Source organism: Hyaena hyaena, unplaced genomic scaffold, assembly GCF_003009895.1.
Source record: "Hyaena hyaena isolate Hyena2069 unplaced genomic scaffold, ASM300989v1 scaffold_737, whole genome shotgun sequence".
NCBI lineage: Eukaryota > Metazoa > Chordata > Mammalia > Carnivora > Hyaenidae > Hyaena > Hyaena hyaena.
The window spans coordinates 216,217-235,538 of record NW_024081368.1 but is presented as its reverse complement, the minus strand read 5'-3'; the positions used below and the strand labels follow the sequence as shown (position 1 = coordinate 235,538).

At 34.2% G+C, this 19,322-nt stretch overlaps 1 protein-coding gene across 1 annotated transcript in view; it reads right to left on the bottom strand.

Annotated features, from left to right (window-relative positions):
* Positions 1–19,322, bottom strand: part of VPS13B (vacuolar protein sorting 13 homolog B) — a 770,486-nt gene that overhangs the window by 708,931 nt on the left and 42,233 nt on the right. The window contains exons 5-7 of the mRNA XM_039218135.1: positions 16,909–17,076; positions 12,184–12,365; positions 8,218–8,392 (exon numbers count right to left, since the gene is read on the bottom strand). Coding sequence (XP_039074066.1) covers positions 8,218–8,392; positions 12,184–12,365; positions 16,909–17,076 — 525 coding nt within the window. The remainder of the gene's footprint in view (positions 1–8,217; positions 8,393–12,183; positions 12,366–16,908; positions 17,077–19,322) is intronic.

Genomic DNA, 19,322 nt, shown 5'->3' with positions numbered 1-19,322 from the left:
CCTTTATTTTTAAGTAAGCTTCACACAGATCTTGAACTCACAACCCTGAGATCAAGACCTAAGCTGAGATCAATAGTTGGATGGTTAACCAACTAAGCCACCCAGGTGTCCCTATAATAGAATTATTCTTATATGAAATAAAAAAAATAGTGTCAGTGACTCTTTATTAGTGGGCAACATATATTATTCTTTCCTATTCTAGAGAAGAAAAAATTATAGCAAAGAACTTTCATTTGGTTAGAAATTGGTAAAGGGTTTAAATTCCAACCACTCCAACTTATGCCTCTTTCATCAAGACAAACTCCATCCCAACCCCTTAACGTTACCCTAAACAATACAAACAAAAAACATGTATCATCATGTAATTTAGGCAGGGAAAATCACTTTTAGAAAATTCATGATATAATTCAAGCATATTTACTGCTTAGTGATACATCTATAAAACACACACTCCATTAAATACCATCTTCATTCAGATCCACTGAATCTGAATTTCTAGCTAGTTTTCTGGCTAGAATAATTTCATAACTCTTTAATCCTTATAACAGGGGACTCCTGGAACATACTGTACTTAAAGGTTATGAAACATGGCTATTTACCTTCATTCATCTGGAAAGGAAAATAAAGTAGTAACTAAAGAATCTAAAATACAGTACACCATAGGCATCTTACTTAAAATTATAAAAGGTACAATCCAGAAAATATTTTGTATAATCTTGCTGTGTAACCATATATATTTTATCAGTTTCTATTGATGAATAAAGCCTGTTATTAACTGTCCCTAAGTTCTCAAATTGGACACCAATGAATATCAACTCAGTTATAAAACAAGTTAGGTCACTTCAACCCAGTTAGGAATGGCCAGGTTGAGTCCACAAACTGGACTCTCAACCTCTGCTGTCTATAAACCATTAAAATAGAGGTAGTATCCACTGCTTGATCTTGTGAAACAAAAGAAACATCACTAAAAGAGGCCTGAAAAACAGCCACTATAACTTATACTTAATATTAAGTTAAGAAATTAAGAGGGATTCTGATGAAAGAGGCTTCTAAAGTTTCAAATCTCTGGCCACTGTTTTGCAAAAAGAATGAATTAGAGCCTTGAAATGAAAAAGACATCTCCCTAATTTCTGGCTACAATTTCCTAAAATACTCTTTTCCTTAAGAACAGTGCATCTTTCTCTTTTAAGATTTATTTATTTTGAGAGAGGGAGAAAATGAGTGGGGGAGGGACAGAGAGAGAGACAGAGAGAGAGACAGAGAGAGAGAGCGCACGCAAGAGGGAGGAAATCAGAAGCAGGCTCCATGCTGTCAGTGCAGAGCCCAATGTGGGTGGCTCAATCTCACAAACTATTATACCATTATATCATTACCTGAGTCAAAATCAAGAGCCAGATGCATAGCCAACTGAACCACCCGACAAGCCCCCAGAACAGTGCATCTTAATCTAGGGCCCTTTGATAAAATTCAGGGACTTCATAAATTTCAACAGAAAAATATATATTAAGTATTTAAAATGTAGCAAGCACATTATGAAAATATGTAACAAATCACAGGTGCATAGTTTAATTATAAATAAAACTAACAAATCACAACTGCATCACGATCAACTGTAAAACCTACAAAAATCAGATGTATCAAGTAATAGTTGTGAAGCTAACTCAAAATACCATTTACACACATTATGCCTTTGAAACTATGACAGTTATTAGACTTCCTGCTAATTGTCATTAATGTATTAACATAGAAGCACATATTTAAAAAAACAAAAAAGATAAAATATGGAAAATAATATTTTTCAAATATTTTTCAAAACTAGGTATCAGGCAGTTAAGCCAGTGAGTCCTGAGAGATGGGAAACAAGAAAAATGAAGTGTATGCTTGCCCCACCATACCACCTCGAAAGAATTTCTAAACCAGGGATGAGACAGACAGAATTGGAGCAGAGCTCAGTAGTCTCCTTGGATAAGAAGATAGAGTAGTGAGTCCAGGGAGACTAAGGTGGCTAGAGTTTGCAGGGCAGAGTACCAAACAAGAAAGACCTGTTCAGAGAGAGAGAGACAGAGAGAGAGAGAGAGAAAGAGAGAGAGAGAGATCTTCATAGCTGCAGAGGGTCCAACTCCAGGCCTCTGCTAAGTATTAATCAGTTTCATACAGGAACTACTGAGGCCATAAAAAGAACCAAAGGAAAAAAAGCAAAGAAAAGAATCCCTCAATAGTTAATGCAAAATAGCGAATAGGTTGTGTTCTCAGCAAGAAGAAAGAAAAAAACCATCAAGAAATAACTCAAATGGTGAATTGTGGCAGTAGTGGGACAAAACTGGCCCTAAGTTAATGGCAGCTCTGATCTGAACTAAAAAGCATTTAAACCAAAAACAAAAACACAAAACCATTTAAAGACAAGTGAATTAAATTGTTTCCAAGTAACTTCAATTTTTGCTAGAATACAAATATATCCAGCACCCAACAAGATAAAATTTACAATGTTTGGCATCCAATTAATAATTATCAGGCAATATGGGGCACCCAGGTGGTTCAGTCAGTTAAGTATCCAACTCTTGTCTTTCACTCAGGTCATGATTTTACAATTCATGAACGAGCATGGAGATTGGGATTCTCTCCCTCTCTCTCTGCCCTCCTCCCCACCCCCGCTCATGCCCATCCTCCCTCCCTCTCAAAATAAAACTTTTTTTAAAAAGTTTTTTCTTTAAAAATTAACAGGCATGCAAAGATGTAGGAAAATATAACACAGATGAGGGGAAAAAAGTCATTCATTAGAAACAGACCTAGGAATGACACAGTTCATAGTGCTACTAAACACGGACATTAAAATGGCTATATAAATAAAATGATATTTAAGAAAGCATAAACAAGGAGAAATATGAAAGATAGGTTTTAACAATCTAAACAACTTCTAGAGATAAAAAATGCAGTATTGAGATAAAAGAGAACTTAGATGTGATTAATAGCAGATTAGATAAAGATTAGTGAACTAAGACAGAAATAGAAACTCTCAATAATGAATCAAAATATGTTTGCACGTATAGGAGGATTAAGAGGAACTTAACGGAGGACCATGGGGGAGAAGAAGGGGGGAAATAGTGGGAGAGAGGGAGAGAGGCAAACCATGAGAGACTCTTGAATGCAGAGAACAAACTGAGGACTGATGGATGTGGGGGGGGGGGTGGCGAGATGGGCATGGAGGAGGGCATTTGTGGGGATGAGCACTGGGTGTTATATGGAAACCAACTTGACAATAAACTATTTGTAAAAAAATAAAAATAAAAAAATAAAAGGAAAACGAACAAAAATGAACAGAGCATCAGAGAGCTCTGCTGAACTACAAGTAGTCTAATATACATGTAATTACAGTCTCCAAAGGAGAGGGGGGAACTGAAAAAGGTATTTCAAGAAATAATGACCACAATTTTTCTAAGAATGTATGAAAACTATAAATTCACAGACCTAAAAACCATAATGTAACATGTAGAAAGGATACTACGGCATATCAAAATCAAGAGGCTTAAAACCTTCTGAGAAGAGGTTCATAGGCTTTACCAGTGTCAGAGAAATCCACAGCACCCACAATAAAAGGATCCCTGCTTTACACAATTGAGAAAATTAATTCCTACTAATCTGCTAGCAAACAGTAGAGTTTCTCTCTCCTTTTTTTCTCTCTCCTTTTTTTAATGCAGAAGAAAAATCTAGTCACTTCTTAGATGACAGAACAGTTAAAAAGGAAAAATCTGAATTTTACATTTAATCAGAATTTAAAACTCTGCTCAAGACAACTTGGGTGGCTCAGTTGGTTAAGTGTCTGCCTTTGGCTCAGGTTATGATCTAACAGTTCCTGAGTACATGCCCCACATCACGCTCTGTGTTGACAGTGCAGAGCCTGCCTCAGATCCTCTGTGCACCTACCCTCAGCTCCTCCCCCACTCTGTCAAAAATAAAGAATCATTTAAAAAAAACACACACACAAAAACCTCTGCTGAAGAGACACCTATTAATAATGAATTAGGCAAGTCACAGGCTGGCAAAAAGTATTCCCAAAATATGTATATGACAAAGGACTTGAATTCAGAATATATAAATCACAAGTCAGTAATGAAACCCAAAAAAGGCTTAAAAATAAGGCAATATTTAACATACTTTTGAAAAAAGTAAATATATTAATAGTCAATAACTACATGAAAAACTTCAAAATAATTAGTCATCAATGAAATGGAAATTAAAACCACACTGAGTTACCACAACACATCCATCACATGGGCAAAAAGTAAAAAAGAGACTGATGACACCAAATGCTGGTAAAGATGTGGAACAATTGGAAATCTTATACAATGTTGACGGGAATGTAAAATGGTACACCATTTTAGAAAAAATTCTACTTAATTTCTTTAAAAAGAAAAGAACCTAAACATACACTTCGACTGTTAGATATCTACCCAAGATAAAGAAGAGCACATGTCTACAAGAGACTTGTAGAATAATGTCCAGGAAAGTTTTACTTACAATAACCCAAACTAGAAATAGCCAAAATATCCATCAATAGGAAAATGGCTAAAATACACTATGGAATATTCATACAATGTATCTAGCAATAAAAAGGAAAGAACTACTGATATATGCAACAACACAGATGAATCTCCAAGATATTATACCTTTAAGACAGTGAATATACTCTATATGAGACCATAATGATGGAGACACATGCCATTACACATTTGCAAAAATACACAGAATGTAAAATATAAAGAGTAAAGCATGTATCACCCTGGAGGAGATGTTGATAATGTTGGAGGCTATACACGTTAAAGGGCAGGGAGTATTTGGGAAATCTCTATCTACCCTTCGATTTCGCTGTGAACCTAAAACTGCTCAAAATATAAAGTATTAAGTAAAATTAATAAAAAGTAAAACAGGATATTATGCTTAATGAAAGAATCCTTTCACAAGAGTTTATACTGTATGATTTGATTTATATGAAATTCTAGAATCAGAAAAAAAAAATGTGTTTTAATTCAGAACAGTGTTTTCCTGAGTTGAGATGGGGGTGTGTGCAAATGATTATAAAGGGGCAAATGAGAACTTTGATCATCTTTATCTTGAGGAGTGTTGCATATCACACAGGTGTACACATTTCCAAAACTTGAATGGTATACTTAAGTTTTATGCATTTCACATGCCTGGATGGCTCAGTCAGTTAAGCATCTGACTGCAGTTCAGGTCATGATCTCAGAGTTAGTGAGTTCAAGCACAGAGCCCGCTTCAGATTCTCTGTCCCCCTACCCCCAGAGCCCCCACCCCATGCTCACATGTGCTACCTCTCCCAAAAATAAACATTAAAACAAAAACATTAAAAAAAAAGATTTTGTGCTTTTCACTTTATAAATTATACCTTCAAAAAAGTTAAAAGAACCATTAAGAAATATAAACACTAATTAACAATACAATGATGGAATCTAGGGGTGAAGTAAACTGATGTCTGAGTTACTCTGAAAGGCATCAAAAACACTGGTTGAACTGATAAAGACAAAGGTTGGATTAACAGCTATGTGATAAAGCAAATTTAACAAACAATTATCAAGTGTAGAATCTTGAGGATGAGTTTGTGGGTGTCCACTGTATAACCCTCTTTCAACTTTTCTATATATTCGAAATTTGTCATAATAGCATGTTGGAAAAAAACTGAGCACCTTCTAGGTGCTAGGTTTTGTTCTAGATATTAGATGCTGTTCCTGTTTCAGGAAGTTCATTGTCTAACAGGAATTCACCGTCCAGTGTAAAATAAAGGTATAATTTATACCTACATATACTTATGTTATTCCCTATTTTTTAATAAGCCATAATTTAAATACTATACAATCTGGCCTTTAGAAATGTACAATTCAGTGGGTTTAGTATAATCACAAAGTTGTGCAACCACCTTCACTATCTAATTTTAGAATATTTTCATCACTCCAAAAAGAATACATCTGCCCATTAAGCAGTCACTCTCCATTCCCTCCTCTTCAAGCCTTGATTACTAATCTATAGAATCATATAATATGTTCCTTTCTGACTGGCTACTTTCACTTAAGATATTTTTGAAGTTCATCATGTTGTAGCTTATGTCAGTTTTTCATTCTTTCGTATGACTGAATAATATTCTAGTGTCTGGCTATATCACAATTGTTTATCCATTCATCAGCTGATGGACTTTTGGGCTGTTTCACTTTCTGGTTATCATGAATAATGCTGCTGTTAACATTCACATATGAGTTTTTATGTGGACATTTGTTATTGATTCTTTTGCATGTATACCTATGAGTGGCATTAATAGATCATATGGTAACTCTATGTTCAACTTTTTAAGTAACTAGATTGTTTTCCAAAGCAGCTATACTATTTTACATTCCCATAATCAACATAAAACTTCCCTACAATCTTGCCAACACTGGTTATTAGGTGTCTTTTGATTAAAGTCATGTCATTGGTCCTGAAGTGTTATCTCACTGTGATTTTTTTTTTTTTGGTTGTTTCCAAAAACCTGTTTTATTTTTTTGCCATTTTTCTTTATTTTTTTTATTTTTTTATTTTTTTTTTACCAAGTTTATTGTCAAATTGGTTTCCACATAACACCCAGTGCTCATCCCCACAAGTGCCCTCTTCCATGCCCATCCCCCCTCCCCCCTACATCCATCAGTCCTCAGTTTTTGTCAGCATTCAAAAGTCTCTCACGGTTTGCCTTTCTCCCTTTCCCCATTTGCCCCCTTCTTCTCCCCCTTGTTCCTCAGTTAAGTTCCTCCTAATCCTCCTATACGTGCAAACATATGATATTTGTCCTTCTCTGCCTGACTTATTTCGCTCAGCAGAACACCCTCAAGGTCCATCCATGTTGCTACACAAGACCAGATTTCATTGTTTCTCATTGCCATGGAGTATTCCATGGTATAGATAAACCACATCTTCTTGATCCATTCGTCCGTGGATGGACACTTAGGCTCTTTCCATGTTTTAGCTATTGTGGAGAGTGCTGCTATGAACATTGGGGTACATGTGCTCCTATGCCTCAGCATTTCTGTACCCCTTGGGTAAATTCCTAGCAGTGCTATTGCTGGGTCATAGGGGAGTTCTATTGTTAGTTTCCTGAGGAACCTCCACACTGTTTTCCAGAGGGGCTGTACCAGTTTACGTTCCCACCAACAGTGTAGGAGGGTGCCCATTTCTCCACATCCTCGCCAGCATCTAGAGTTCTCTGATTTGTTCATTTTAGCCACTCTGGCGATCTCACTGTGATTTTGATTTGCATTCCCCATCATAACTAATAAGGGTGAGCATCTTTTCATGTGCCTTTTGGCCATTTGTGTACCTTCTGTGCATAAATATTTATTCAGGTATTTTCTTCACTTTTTAATTGGGTTCCCTGTTCCTAAGTTTTCAATATCCTTTTCTAAAGACTCAAACTATGGCAATTAATCATATTCTCCAAATTTTTCCTGGGTCTCAAGCCCAATGCCAAGTCAATCATTCTTTTCAACATCTTTCTTTTTCAGATCATTCATACCTCTATTTAATCAAACATCCTATCATTCTACCACACCATACTAAATCAAATATTCATGTATCTGTCTGCTCCACTGTATATGAAGATATTAAGGGAAGAGAACACATCTTTTTATCTCTGTTTTCCCAGATCACCAATATCCAATACACTCAAGTAGGCTTCAGTAAAAGTATAACGTACTAAATAACTGAAGTTAATCCACTAGTATCCTTCAATAAAATATATACTCCATTAATAATGCTCCAATTAATAGCGAGGTACCCTCAAATGAATGATACAGTTAATTATAGCTGTAGTTGTTAAACAGAATTACATATAATTATGTATATCTAACTGTTATAACTCTTGATAAGCCTTTGCAAAAAATTACCAATGCCCTAATTTACTAGAAAATGTCGATGTGTTACACTACCTGAACTTTTTATATAACATACATTCTGAACATTTATACCTATTAGAAATATTAATGTAACTTGTTAGCATTAAAAAAAAGAAAATCACAGTAATATCCAGCATGTAAAATTAAAAAAAAAAATCAAAGTAGTGTCAAACAACCAAAATTAAATCATTCCATTAGAACACTGCACAAATCAGTATTTTTTTAAGTTTCACAATGATGAAAACACTATGTGATTAACAGTTCGAAAAAAAGTTTTTTTTATATTTACCTGTAATGTTTCCTAACATATCTTTATTGTGACAGGTAGGATCTTCTGTTTCTCCATCTTTAAAATTGCCTATTTCCCCATAGTAAAGAGCAATCCCAAGTTGCATTATACGGATAAACATAGGCAGTTGTTGATCTGTGATAGAAAGTTTCAAACTCTCTACTAAAGTATGAATCTATATTTGAAAAAAAAAAAAACATCAAAAAGCATGTTCAAAGGAAGTGATTAACATAGATAAATGTTAAAAGATCTAAAATAGAATACCATAAGGAAAAAGTAATGTCCCGAACATTTCCAATATGTAAGCAAAATAGTTTACTCTAAAATCTTAGGAATTAAAACAAATTTTGCTATAATGACCACTAAACCTTAGGTAGAAACTGTATTAACCCAAATTATATAAATACCAATAGAAATGGTAATGAAAAGATATGGTCACACTAGACTTCCAAGTAATTTTTCCAGAAATAAAGTTAAGGAACCAAAATATCAACTCTACAACATGAAGAACACAACAGGACTCTCCCCAAAATCAGAAAGATTTCTGTCACATCAACAGTAAAACTTTCATGATGTCACTTTAGTAAATCCTTAATCACCCTTTCCAAAAATTACTAACATTACAATAGGGAAATATCAACATAATACAATTCTGCCAAATATGGAAAACCAGGTGTCATACATGCTCAGAAGGGTTTTCCCAGACAAATTTTAAGAGATTTAAATAGGACACAAAATGTATAAAATGAATCAATTATAAGGAACAAGATTAATTAACAAATAGAATACATAGCAATCAAAGTTATTCTTATAAGAAAGATTAATGGAATATAAACATAATCTCAGTGTAATGGTTCCCTGCTGTTTTATAAACATGGAATAAAACCAATTAAGCCATCAGTCAAGTCTCTTGGAAGGTTTATTTTGACTAATTGGTATTTGAGGGTCTATAAGACAGGAAAAAGTATTAATAATCATATTTGGGGGGTTAAAGGCACAAAAGTGTGTATTTAAAGAAGGAGAAAATGTAAAATACTATATTTAAATATGAGTACAGGTTTCTTACAAATCATATACCCCAAAGAAGAGGTAAGAAAAAGCTTAGGGTGGGGCGCCTGGGTGGCTCAGCCGGGTAGGCATCCAACTTTGGCTCAGGTCATGATCTCACAGTTCATGAGTTCGAGCCCCACATGGGGCTCTGTGCTGACAGTTCTGAGCCTGGAGCCTGCTTCAGATTCTGTGTCTCCCTCTCTCTCTGCCCACCCCCCACCCCCACTCACACTCTGTCTCTCAAGATGAATAAACATTAAAAAATTTTAAAAAAAGAAAAAGCGTAGGGGCAAGAGAGTCGAGTATCTAGTGCAGGCCTGCCAAGCTCTAATTTCAAATTTCTCTAACACATCCTTCTAAAATATTGTATGTCACCAATAGCACCAGTGATAACCCATCTTAGCAGAACGAGTAACAGAATCATTCCTTTATATGTTTACATATAATGTACAGATGACATATATACATCTATACATACTTTTTAAATATATAAAATATTTTCTATATTTTATATACAATAAATCTAAATATCTTTAAATCAGCAAGATTAATCCCTAATAGAAAAATGGCCAAAGCACCTGAATGGATTTTTCAAAAAAAACAAATGGCCAGTGGACAGATTTTTAAAAATCTAACTCTGCTGACAAACATTAATTAAAATCTATTTTGTTTAACAAGTCCTTTTTTTTTTTCCAATAAGGATAGGCACCCTCCTTAATATTCATGAACATATACACTAGTTAAATTTTTCTGGGAACAGTTTAGTAACACAGAACACAGGCCTTAAAAAAACTTAAGCTAGTTTAAGGGGTACCTGGGTGGGTCAGTCAGTTAAGCGACTGACTCTTAATTTCAGGTCAGGTCATGAGCTCAAGGTTTCCTGAGTTCGAGCCCAGCATCAGGTTCTGTGCTCATAGCATGGAGTCTGCTAGCAATTCTCTGACCCACCACCCCCCACCCCCGGCCCTCCCCAACATGGGCTATCTCCTTCTCTATCGAAATACACTTAAAAAAATTTAAGCTCATTAACAAGATATTTGCAACTAACCGAAATCTTTCCTAAAGAATTAATCAGAAATGTGTCAAAGATTTAAACCAGGCTTTCACTGTTCTAAAAAACTTTTTTTAAAGCAAATTTTCAAACACAGAGGAAATGTTAAATAAATTGTGTATCCACATAATCCATATCTCACATGACATAAACTCCAGGACATATTTCTCACAACAAAAATTATAAAAGTCCTACCCAAATTATAAATAAATTCAAAAATCACTTAAACATACATGAGAGGCTTAAATGAATAATTAGGGTATCTGGAATATTCTGGGAAATTCTCTCTCTTTGAGATGATCAATGAGGTTAGCCATGTGCATTTAATACAAATTCCGAGGAATTTCAGGAATGATTAAGTCTAACTCAAAATGGCAAATCTTACATCACAATGGTATTAACAAAAAACTCAATTTTATTTCAGTTGAGCATAATGGTATCTCATATTAGGTGATTACCAGAGTCAAAAACCACCTATCAATAAACTTATTTATATTAAGGTGCTTTTTACAATGATATGTCCTGGCTAATCAATTCTGAGAACATAAACTTATATGCCAAAACCAAGTTTTCCTCAAGTTCACTTATTTTTATTTTCCTCTAATTTAGCCACATTCTAGAAGGTATAATTACATTTGTACTCTTATCAATAAATTTATTTTAAACAGCAAGGCATTACTCGCTTTCAAATCTTGAATTTACCCTTAACATTCCCCAGCATTACTAGCAGATTCAAAATGAAAAAAAAGGAAAGTAAGCTCATTATCCTAAACAGAGGCATCTGTTAGATGTTAGGTATTAATTCAATACCACTGAATTAATACTCTTCTATGTTTATCTTTGGCAAAAATGCTAATCCAAAAATAGAAAAACTAACAGTATTTTGATAAATTAATGTGTACTGTATACAATGGGGAAAAAAGTAAAACACTGATCACTAAAATACTACCAAAGAAAAACGGTGGATTTCATGAATTTAGCTTTACAGTAAAGCTACATAAAATAGAAAGTGTTGTATGTTTTTTAAAAAGACAATATAAAAAAATAACTTCTACAGTCATACACAACCAGGCACAACAGTCAATACCAGTGTTCAGACTCAGGGCCAGCTTTTGCATTAGAGCACTCTCGTATCCAAAGGCATGTAACTCAACAACGAAAATTCATTCCACAGTAACAGTTATTAACAAGATCACAAATTCAATTCTTTTTCAAAAAATGATATAAAGACACAGGCTTAGAAAACTGTTATATAATAAAAGAACACAAGATTTACACTTAGAGACTAACTATACATAGAAAATATATTCTGATCTTTAGGGAACAAGTTTTCACATATATCAAAAGATATAACCTGAAAAATTCCTATATGCTAAGATTTTTAATAACATTTTGAAAGCATAGATAAAAAGGTACAATTTCTTGAACCAATAAACTAAGATATTAGGTTAGCATTATTAAGACTTATAAAGTTATCTAAGAAAGATAGAGAACAACCACAGTTATGAAATCACATTAAGTTGTAAGTATTGAAATATACAGTGATATTCAGTGCATTATAATTACACTTTTTATATGATCTCCTCTATCTACTTGAAAGAAAAAAAAACACTAATAAACAGTTGGACAAACTACAAAGGAAACTACAGTCACGGGGGTGTGGGAGGGGGAAGTACCCAAAATCTCTTTACTAGAACATACAATGCAGAAAGTTATAATATATAATAAACAATATAACATCAAAACTGTAAACAGAAATAAAACTTTCACAGAAACTAATGGTATATATTTTTGAGACTAGTAATTAGCACACACAAAAATAAAATGAAGACATGCAATTCGACTAAAAGGAAAAATACACCTACTTTAATAACAGATGGCATCTTGGAATTTAGGTTATCATATGTGAAATGCAGACGAGTTCTGAAGGAACATTTATACAATAAAGGATCCTGGTAAAATTCAATTTTACCACTAGCATTTCGTTTATCAAGACAAACTGTACAGTCGGAAAAATTGATAACCTTCCTCAGCACCAGATCAGTTGCTAAAAGAAAAGAAAAACATTTTAATTAAAAAAGAAAGTTGGGGGGGAAGGCAACTATTTATTGGTACAAGTAGTAATATAAATAGCAGAAATATGATTAACACAGCATTTAATACATGATGCCAGAACCTATACAAAGAATTTCTCATTTATTATTTAAATCCTCCAACAACCTTATGAAATAGGCACAACAGTCCCCATTCTAAGTATGAAGAATTAAAGTAAAAGAAATGAAGTAGCTTGACCCCATTTTGCTTGGTATCAAACTAAGTCTAAGAGAAAATTTATAAAAAATTTTGCTACATTTCACTATCTGCAGTGAGATATCAAATAACTTAAATAAAATTTTTGAGAATTTTATTCGTTTAATATCTTACATCAAAAAAACTTAACAGCTTCCCTAAGCCAGCACTCTCCACTACGGTAGTCACCAGTGACATGTGATCTAAATTTTATATAAATTAAAATTATCTAAAAATAACATTTCAGGTCCACAGTGACACTAGCCACATTTCAAGAGCTCAACAGTCACACGTGACTAGTGACTACAGTACTAGACTGTAAAAATATTAAACATATAAGACAGAAAATTCTAGTGGACATCATTGCTCTAAATAATTGATGACAAAATTACCAAATTACAAACAGTATAGTTTTTATTCAACAGAATAAAAATGAAACAACTGCTGGTAAAGTATCAAACTAGAAAATGAAATGAGCAGTTTTATTCCTAATAAGTAATTCCTAGGTAAATACAGGCCCAAATCTATTTGGTCATTAATTTAAAGCTAGCAGCTATGCACATGCTATGGCCATGGGAATCTTCAGAGCAGTAAGATATGCTTTAGTCCATTCTTTGACAAAACTGCATTTAAGCATATTCTAACAACCTCTAACTCACCTTTTTATTTTTTTTTTGGATTTAAGTTTTTAAGAAGTAAAAACTAAAGAGTATGCACATGTATGGAAATAGTCAAGTTTTATCAGCAAATGAATTTTAAATGTTAGTTGAAAAAATAACCAAATCTTACATATTATTTCAATTTACACAGTATATAAATGATTTAATTATATATATTACATCCATGTACACAAATTAAAGAAATTTTGACAGAAGAACTAGGAATGAAAGAAACCCCCTACATATTTCTTTCCCTCTCTTCATGATAATTTATGGAGTATTTGCTGTTAGATAATACACTAAGTCTTTTACCTCTGCTATCTTTTAATACTTATATGCCTCTGTTTAAAAGAAGTGAAAACTGAGGCACAATAAGGGGAAACTGTCTAATGTTAGTGTATAAAGAACAGAGCTGTCATTCGAACTCTGGCAACCTTAGTCAAGAGTGCACATTTTTATTATATTAAAAGAACAATAAAATGTCCGTATTTCAAGGGTATTCTAGAAAATTTTTATTCACTGACAGAGGACATTAATTAAGCTTTGAAATCAATATTTTTCTTAAACACTATTTCACAGCAACTATTTAAGCTTTGAAATCAATATTTTTCTTAAACACTATTTCACAGCAGCTCTCTTTTTAAAACCTTACAAAATGAATTCTAGTTCTGGTACTTTAGATAATGTGCTGCAATTTAATCTGTAAAATGGGCATAATAATTATGTCTATCTAACTCTGGAGCACTCTAGAAAATGATTTGGCAGTATTTTGAAAATGTGAATATTTGCTATGCTCCATCTACAAACCCACTCCTCAGTGTATGTCCTTAAGAAATGCTTACACATATGAATGGAAAGGTGTGTACAAAGATTGCTAACAGCACTGTTTGCAAGAGTAAAAATCTGGAAACATTCCAAATGCCCATCATTAGGAGAAGAGACAATTAACCTTCAGCATGATTAAGTAGAATATTATTCTCAAGTAAAAGTAAGTGATCTATAACTACATGCAACTGTTATGCCCAGATCGCGATCTCCCCAAAAATCCCAAGACCACCAAGGAGTCCGAGTCACGTATGCAAAGGCAAAGGGCTTTATTACGGGCTTAAGCTCGAGCTCCCAGACCTCACCAACGCAATGAATCTATGTTGAGAGCCCCAAACAAAGAAGGAGTAGGGTTTTTATTAACTCTAGGGCAGGAAAGGGGTGATGAACAGGGACTACAACGTGATAGCACAAGGTGACGGCAGAGGTTGTTATGGCGCAGAGGGATTGGTGAGTTTAGAGCAAGGTGGGCCAGAATAGTGGCCAGAACGTCCGGTACCTCCCAACCTCCAGTGATTGGTTCTGACACAGGGAAGGGCGGTAGCTCAAGCCTGCTGAGTCAGGCCTCAGAGACTTGGGTCTTCTAATCTCTGGGGCCTTCTGAAGCCTGTCATGGCACTGGTTTGGTTCTTCAGTATATTAAAACTATAGATGAAACTTCTTCCCATAAAATGTCAGCATATTCAATCAATCCTGTATTACCCAGTTCTGCTTGTTTTCTATTTTCCGTAGTTTTTTCTTGTGGCTTTTGTATGGAATATTTTTTCAACAGAGGATGAGAGGGAGGCATTAACAGAAACAATGCCTGGGACTTTGCATATGCACTGATTTATGCCTCACAACATTATTCTTCATTTTCAAATGTAAAGATCAAGGGGCACCTGGCTGGCTCAGCTGATTGAGCATATGGCTCTTGATCTCAGAGTCTTAAGTTCAAGCCCCACATTGAGTGTGGAGCCTACACAGAAAGAAAAAAAAAAATGTCAAGACTGAAGCATGGAGAACACACTATATCCAATTCTGCTGGTTCATAGTTGTATGCCTAAACTAGGCAAGTTAAGTAACCTTGAGACTAAAATTTCACTTTGCTTTCCTTACAGTAGGACTTAAGATGAATAAGTGAATATATAAACAAAGGAATGAAAAAGGATATCACTTTACGGAGTAAGAATTTGAGAAAATAAATGTAAATACTAACAGCTCATTTTCCGAGCACTGACTATGTACAAGATATGCATAAAGGTGCTTTCAGTGCATTAATGTATTTAATACAGTAACTCTAAGCAAGCTCTTAGTTATCCCCATTTTACAAATGGGGGAAACTAAGAAATGGTAAAGTAACTCACCGAAGGTCATAGATCTCTACTAAGTGGGAAACCCAGGATCCAAACTCATGTAGTCTAACTTCAGTGCCAGCACTGTTACCAATTACATATCCTGGCAAGTCACAGATAAAAGGTGCTCACAATACTCTCCTCACTACATTTTCAAAAAAACACCCACTCCTTACCCTATCAGAACATGTATCAACAAATATTAGAATTCACTATTTCTTCTGATAAAACTAAGATGATTCATTAAGTCCCAAATATGCTCTGGAATATACAAACCTAAAACATAAATCAGTCAAATATGTTGTTTTGCCATTATCAAGCAAAGCAATGCAAAATCAACATGTTCCTTTTCCTCCTTCAAATCCATTAAAAATTTTAACTATTTTTTATTATTAAAACCCATAACCCTGTAAAATGTAATAGATTTGAAACATGCATGTGTTAAGAATAAAAATTTGAGAATATTAAAAATCAAGTGCCGGATTTTTTTTTTTTTAGATGTTCTAATTTATTTTATTTATTTTTTACAAATAGTTTATTGTCAAATTAGTTTCCACATAACACCCAGTGCTCACCCCCACAAGTGCCCTCTTCCATGCCCATCACCCCTCCCCCCACATCCATCAGTCCTCAGTTTTTGTCAGCTTTCAAGAGTCTCTCATGGTTTGCCTCTCTCCCTTTCCCCCACCATTTGCCCCCTTCTTCTCCCCCTTGTTCCTCAGTTAAGTTCCTCCTAATCCTCCTATACGTGCAAACATATGATATTTGTCCTTCTCTGCCTGACTTATTTCGCTCAGCAGAACACCCTCAAGGTCCATCCATGTTGCTACACAAGGCCAGATTTCATTGTTTCTCATTGCCATGGAGTATTCCATGGTATAGATAAACCACATCTTCTTGATCCACTCGTCTGTGGATGGACACTTAGGCTCTTTCTATGTTTTAGCTATTGTGGAGAGTGCTGCTATGAACATTGGGGTACATGTGCTCCTATGCATCAGCATTTCTGTATCCCTTGGGTATACTGCTAGCAGTGCTATTGCTGGGTCACAGGGGAGTTCTATTGTTAGTTTCCTGAGGAACCTCCACACTGTTTTCCAGAGGGGCTGTACCAGTTTACATTCCCACCGACAGTGCAGGAGGGTGCCCGTTTCTCCACATCCTCGCCAGCATCTAGAGTTCTCTGATTTGTTCATTTTAGCCATTCTGACTGGCGTGAGGTTGTATCTCAGTGTGGTTTTGATTTGTATTTCCCTGATGAGGAGGGATGCTGAGCAAGGTGCGGGATTTCTTAATCTGAGGGTATATTAGTCTCTTGTAATTGTACGCTAAATTATTTCTTATATGCTCATTTTCTAGGCTGAAGGCATAAAGCTCTCATCAGATTTATCAAAGAGCCAGTTGGCCCAAAAAAACGTTTAGAAACCAAGACAACTATTTCAAAAATGGAAAAAAATCTATACTATTCTTAGTATTTACTCACCAGAAATATCCATGAATGCACGATCCCATAATTCACCTACTGTATAACATTCTGCAGAAGTGATATTGACTGAAAGAACAATATCATCTTCAACATATTTTAGTATGAGATTATTTATAACAATATTTACATTATTTACAACTCGTCTAATCAGACTCTGCACGTAACCTATAAAACAGGGAAAAAAGGATTCAATTAGCCATGTCTATCAATAAGTATTCTCAAAATGTTATTGAACTTATTAATGTACATAATAGGTGAGTATCATTCAGCATATTATGCAAACAGGAAACTAACAGGCTTGCAAAACTGACACAGCTATTACATAGCAGATCCACCACCGAAAGAACATTACCAAGAAGTTCTATATAATCAAGTGTTCATATACTAAGAGAAATCAGAGACTACACCTTTTTAATAACATAATATTAGATCCCATTCAGTGATAATCCTATATTCAGTAGTTTGTCTGGCTTCTACCTATTCTAGAAACATTTTCCCAACTGAAAAAAATTACTACATGCTAATTATTCAACATACTGAAGAAGAATTGCTTAAGACTGTTTTTGGGCCAGCTGCCATCTTTTCTTCCTACTTCTAATAGCCACAAATATAATCAAAAGTTAGTCCAGCAAGAGGCAAGATAGGAGAAACATGACCATCATAACGGCTCAAGTATTTCCACTTACTAATATATAATAATGAAACAAGGTAGAGGAGAGAATATAAATAAGAAAATGTAAACAGAATTTAAAGAGGGAAAAAACACAGTGAATAAGAAAAAAGAAAAGTATTAAGGAATGAATAGAGAAAAGTATAATGAGAACACAAGGAAATAAGAATGAGGAAAAAAATCAGAACTAGTGAACATTCTTTCCTCCTAGCTTGCCTAAATCCCCAAACTTTTCTTTTAATTTCATGCTTCTGTGGGATACTCCATAATCTCAGAACTTTCTCACACAACAAATTTGTATATAGATACATTAGTGGGGAATTTAATTGAAAATATAAATAAAACAAACAGCATTTTTAAAAACACAGGAGGAAAAGATTAAAAACCACTTGATTTAAATACATTACCCACTATAAAACCTATTTAAAAGCTACTTAAAATTTTAGCTATTTCATGAACTATCTGCTTGTATTCAGAACTTAACTGGACAAAACAGAATCAACTTCTGTCAACAGCTGACATTATTAACATCTATTCTAACTGCTGAGAGAAAGCCTATTTAAATCTATTCAACCATAACATGTTTGCAAAAACCAACTCCTTCATTCAGTCCCAATGGATACATATAGGAAAGAAATGTAAAACAACTAAATTCAAGTTTTTCCTCATATATGGAAACTATTAGGAGCTTTTAGAGTCTCAATTATCATATGCTACAAAATTAACATACAAAGTATCAATAAATTTAAGGTACAAATATTTTTGCAAGAGTAAATGCTAATATAATGCTTAACAAATTAAGCTTCCAAAATAAACTTTAAATATCAAAAGTTTCAATCTTGGAATGTATATTCCCACATGTAATTACTACTCAACACAGATGTTAAAAATAAAAATAAAAATAAACATCCTGTTTCTAAGTCAAGAAGAAGCATGACTAATATTGGTTTTCCTATTTCTAAAAAACATGTCATCAATAAGGAATTTATAAAAACCTCTTAAGAGTTCAGGAGTTTTTATTACCTTCAAAAGAAAAACTCTCAAAGACAGAACTGGAGCAAATAGATAATGCAAAGTAATAGAAACATAATACTGTAAATGTATTTGAACTGACAGAACACTGATGATAGATTTTCATCTGTTTTTTTAACATTTGCCCTCAGTTTCTCATTATAAAACTAGCATACAAGTTGAGATGAATAAGCCAATTCACCAAAGTAAAACAATAAAATATCTAAAAAGAACTACTCCCAGAGACTACATTTCCTTATTAAAAACACAATACTGAAGTAACAGTAACTAACCAATGGAAAAAATGATACACTATGTCCCTAGTCCGGCATATAACTTCGTTCTAAGTGAGCTACAGAAGAGTGTCAAACAGCAGATCTACTAGCTCTCATCACTAAATATTTAGAGACTCCCTCAGAGTATATCTGTTCAGATGACGTAACAATAATCCAGGTCTTTTCCACTAGCATCTAAAAATGTAAGGTCACTCTGGGAATAGAACCTACAGATGTCATACTGGATGGCTCTAAAACAACACCCTGTTACTAATCAAACTTTCCAGAAATTCATATCATTATCCAACTTTCTCCCACCCACAAATCCCATTCCTCCAGACACATACATCTATGCCCACAGGGCCAAATAAAACACTATGAACTTTCACTGACTTCACTCATGCTCTTCCTACAGTTTAGAATACTCTTCGTTCATTCTCTCTACTTGATATAGA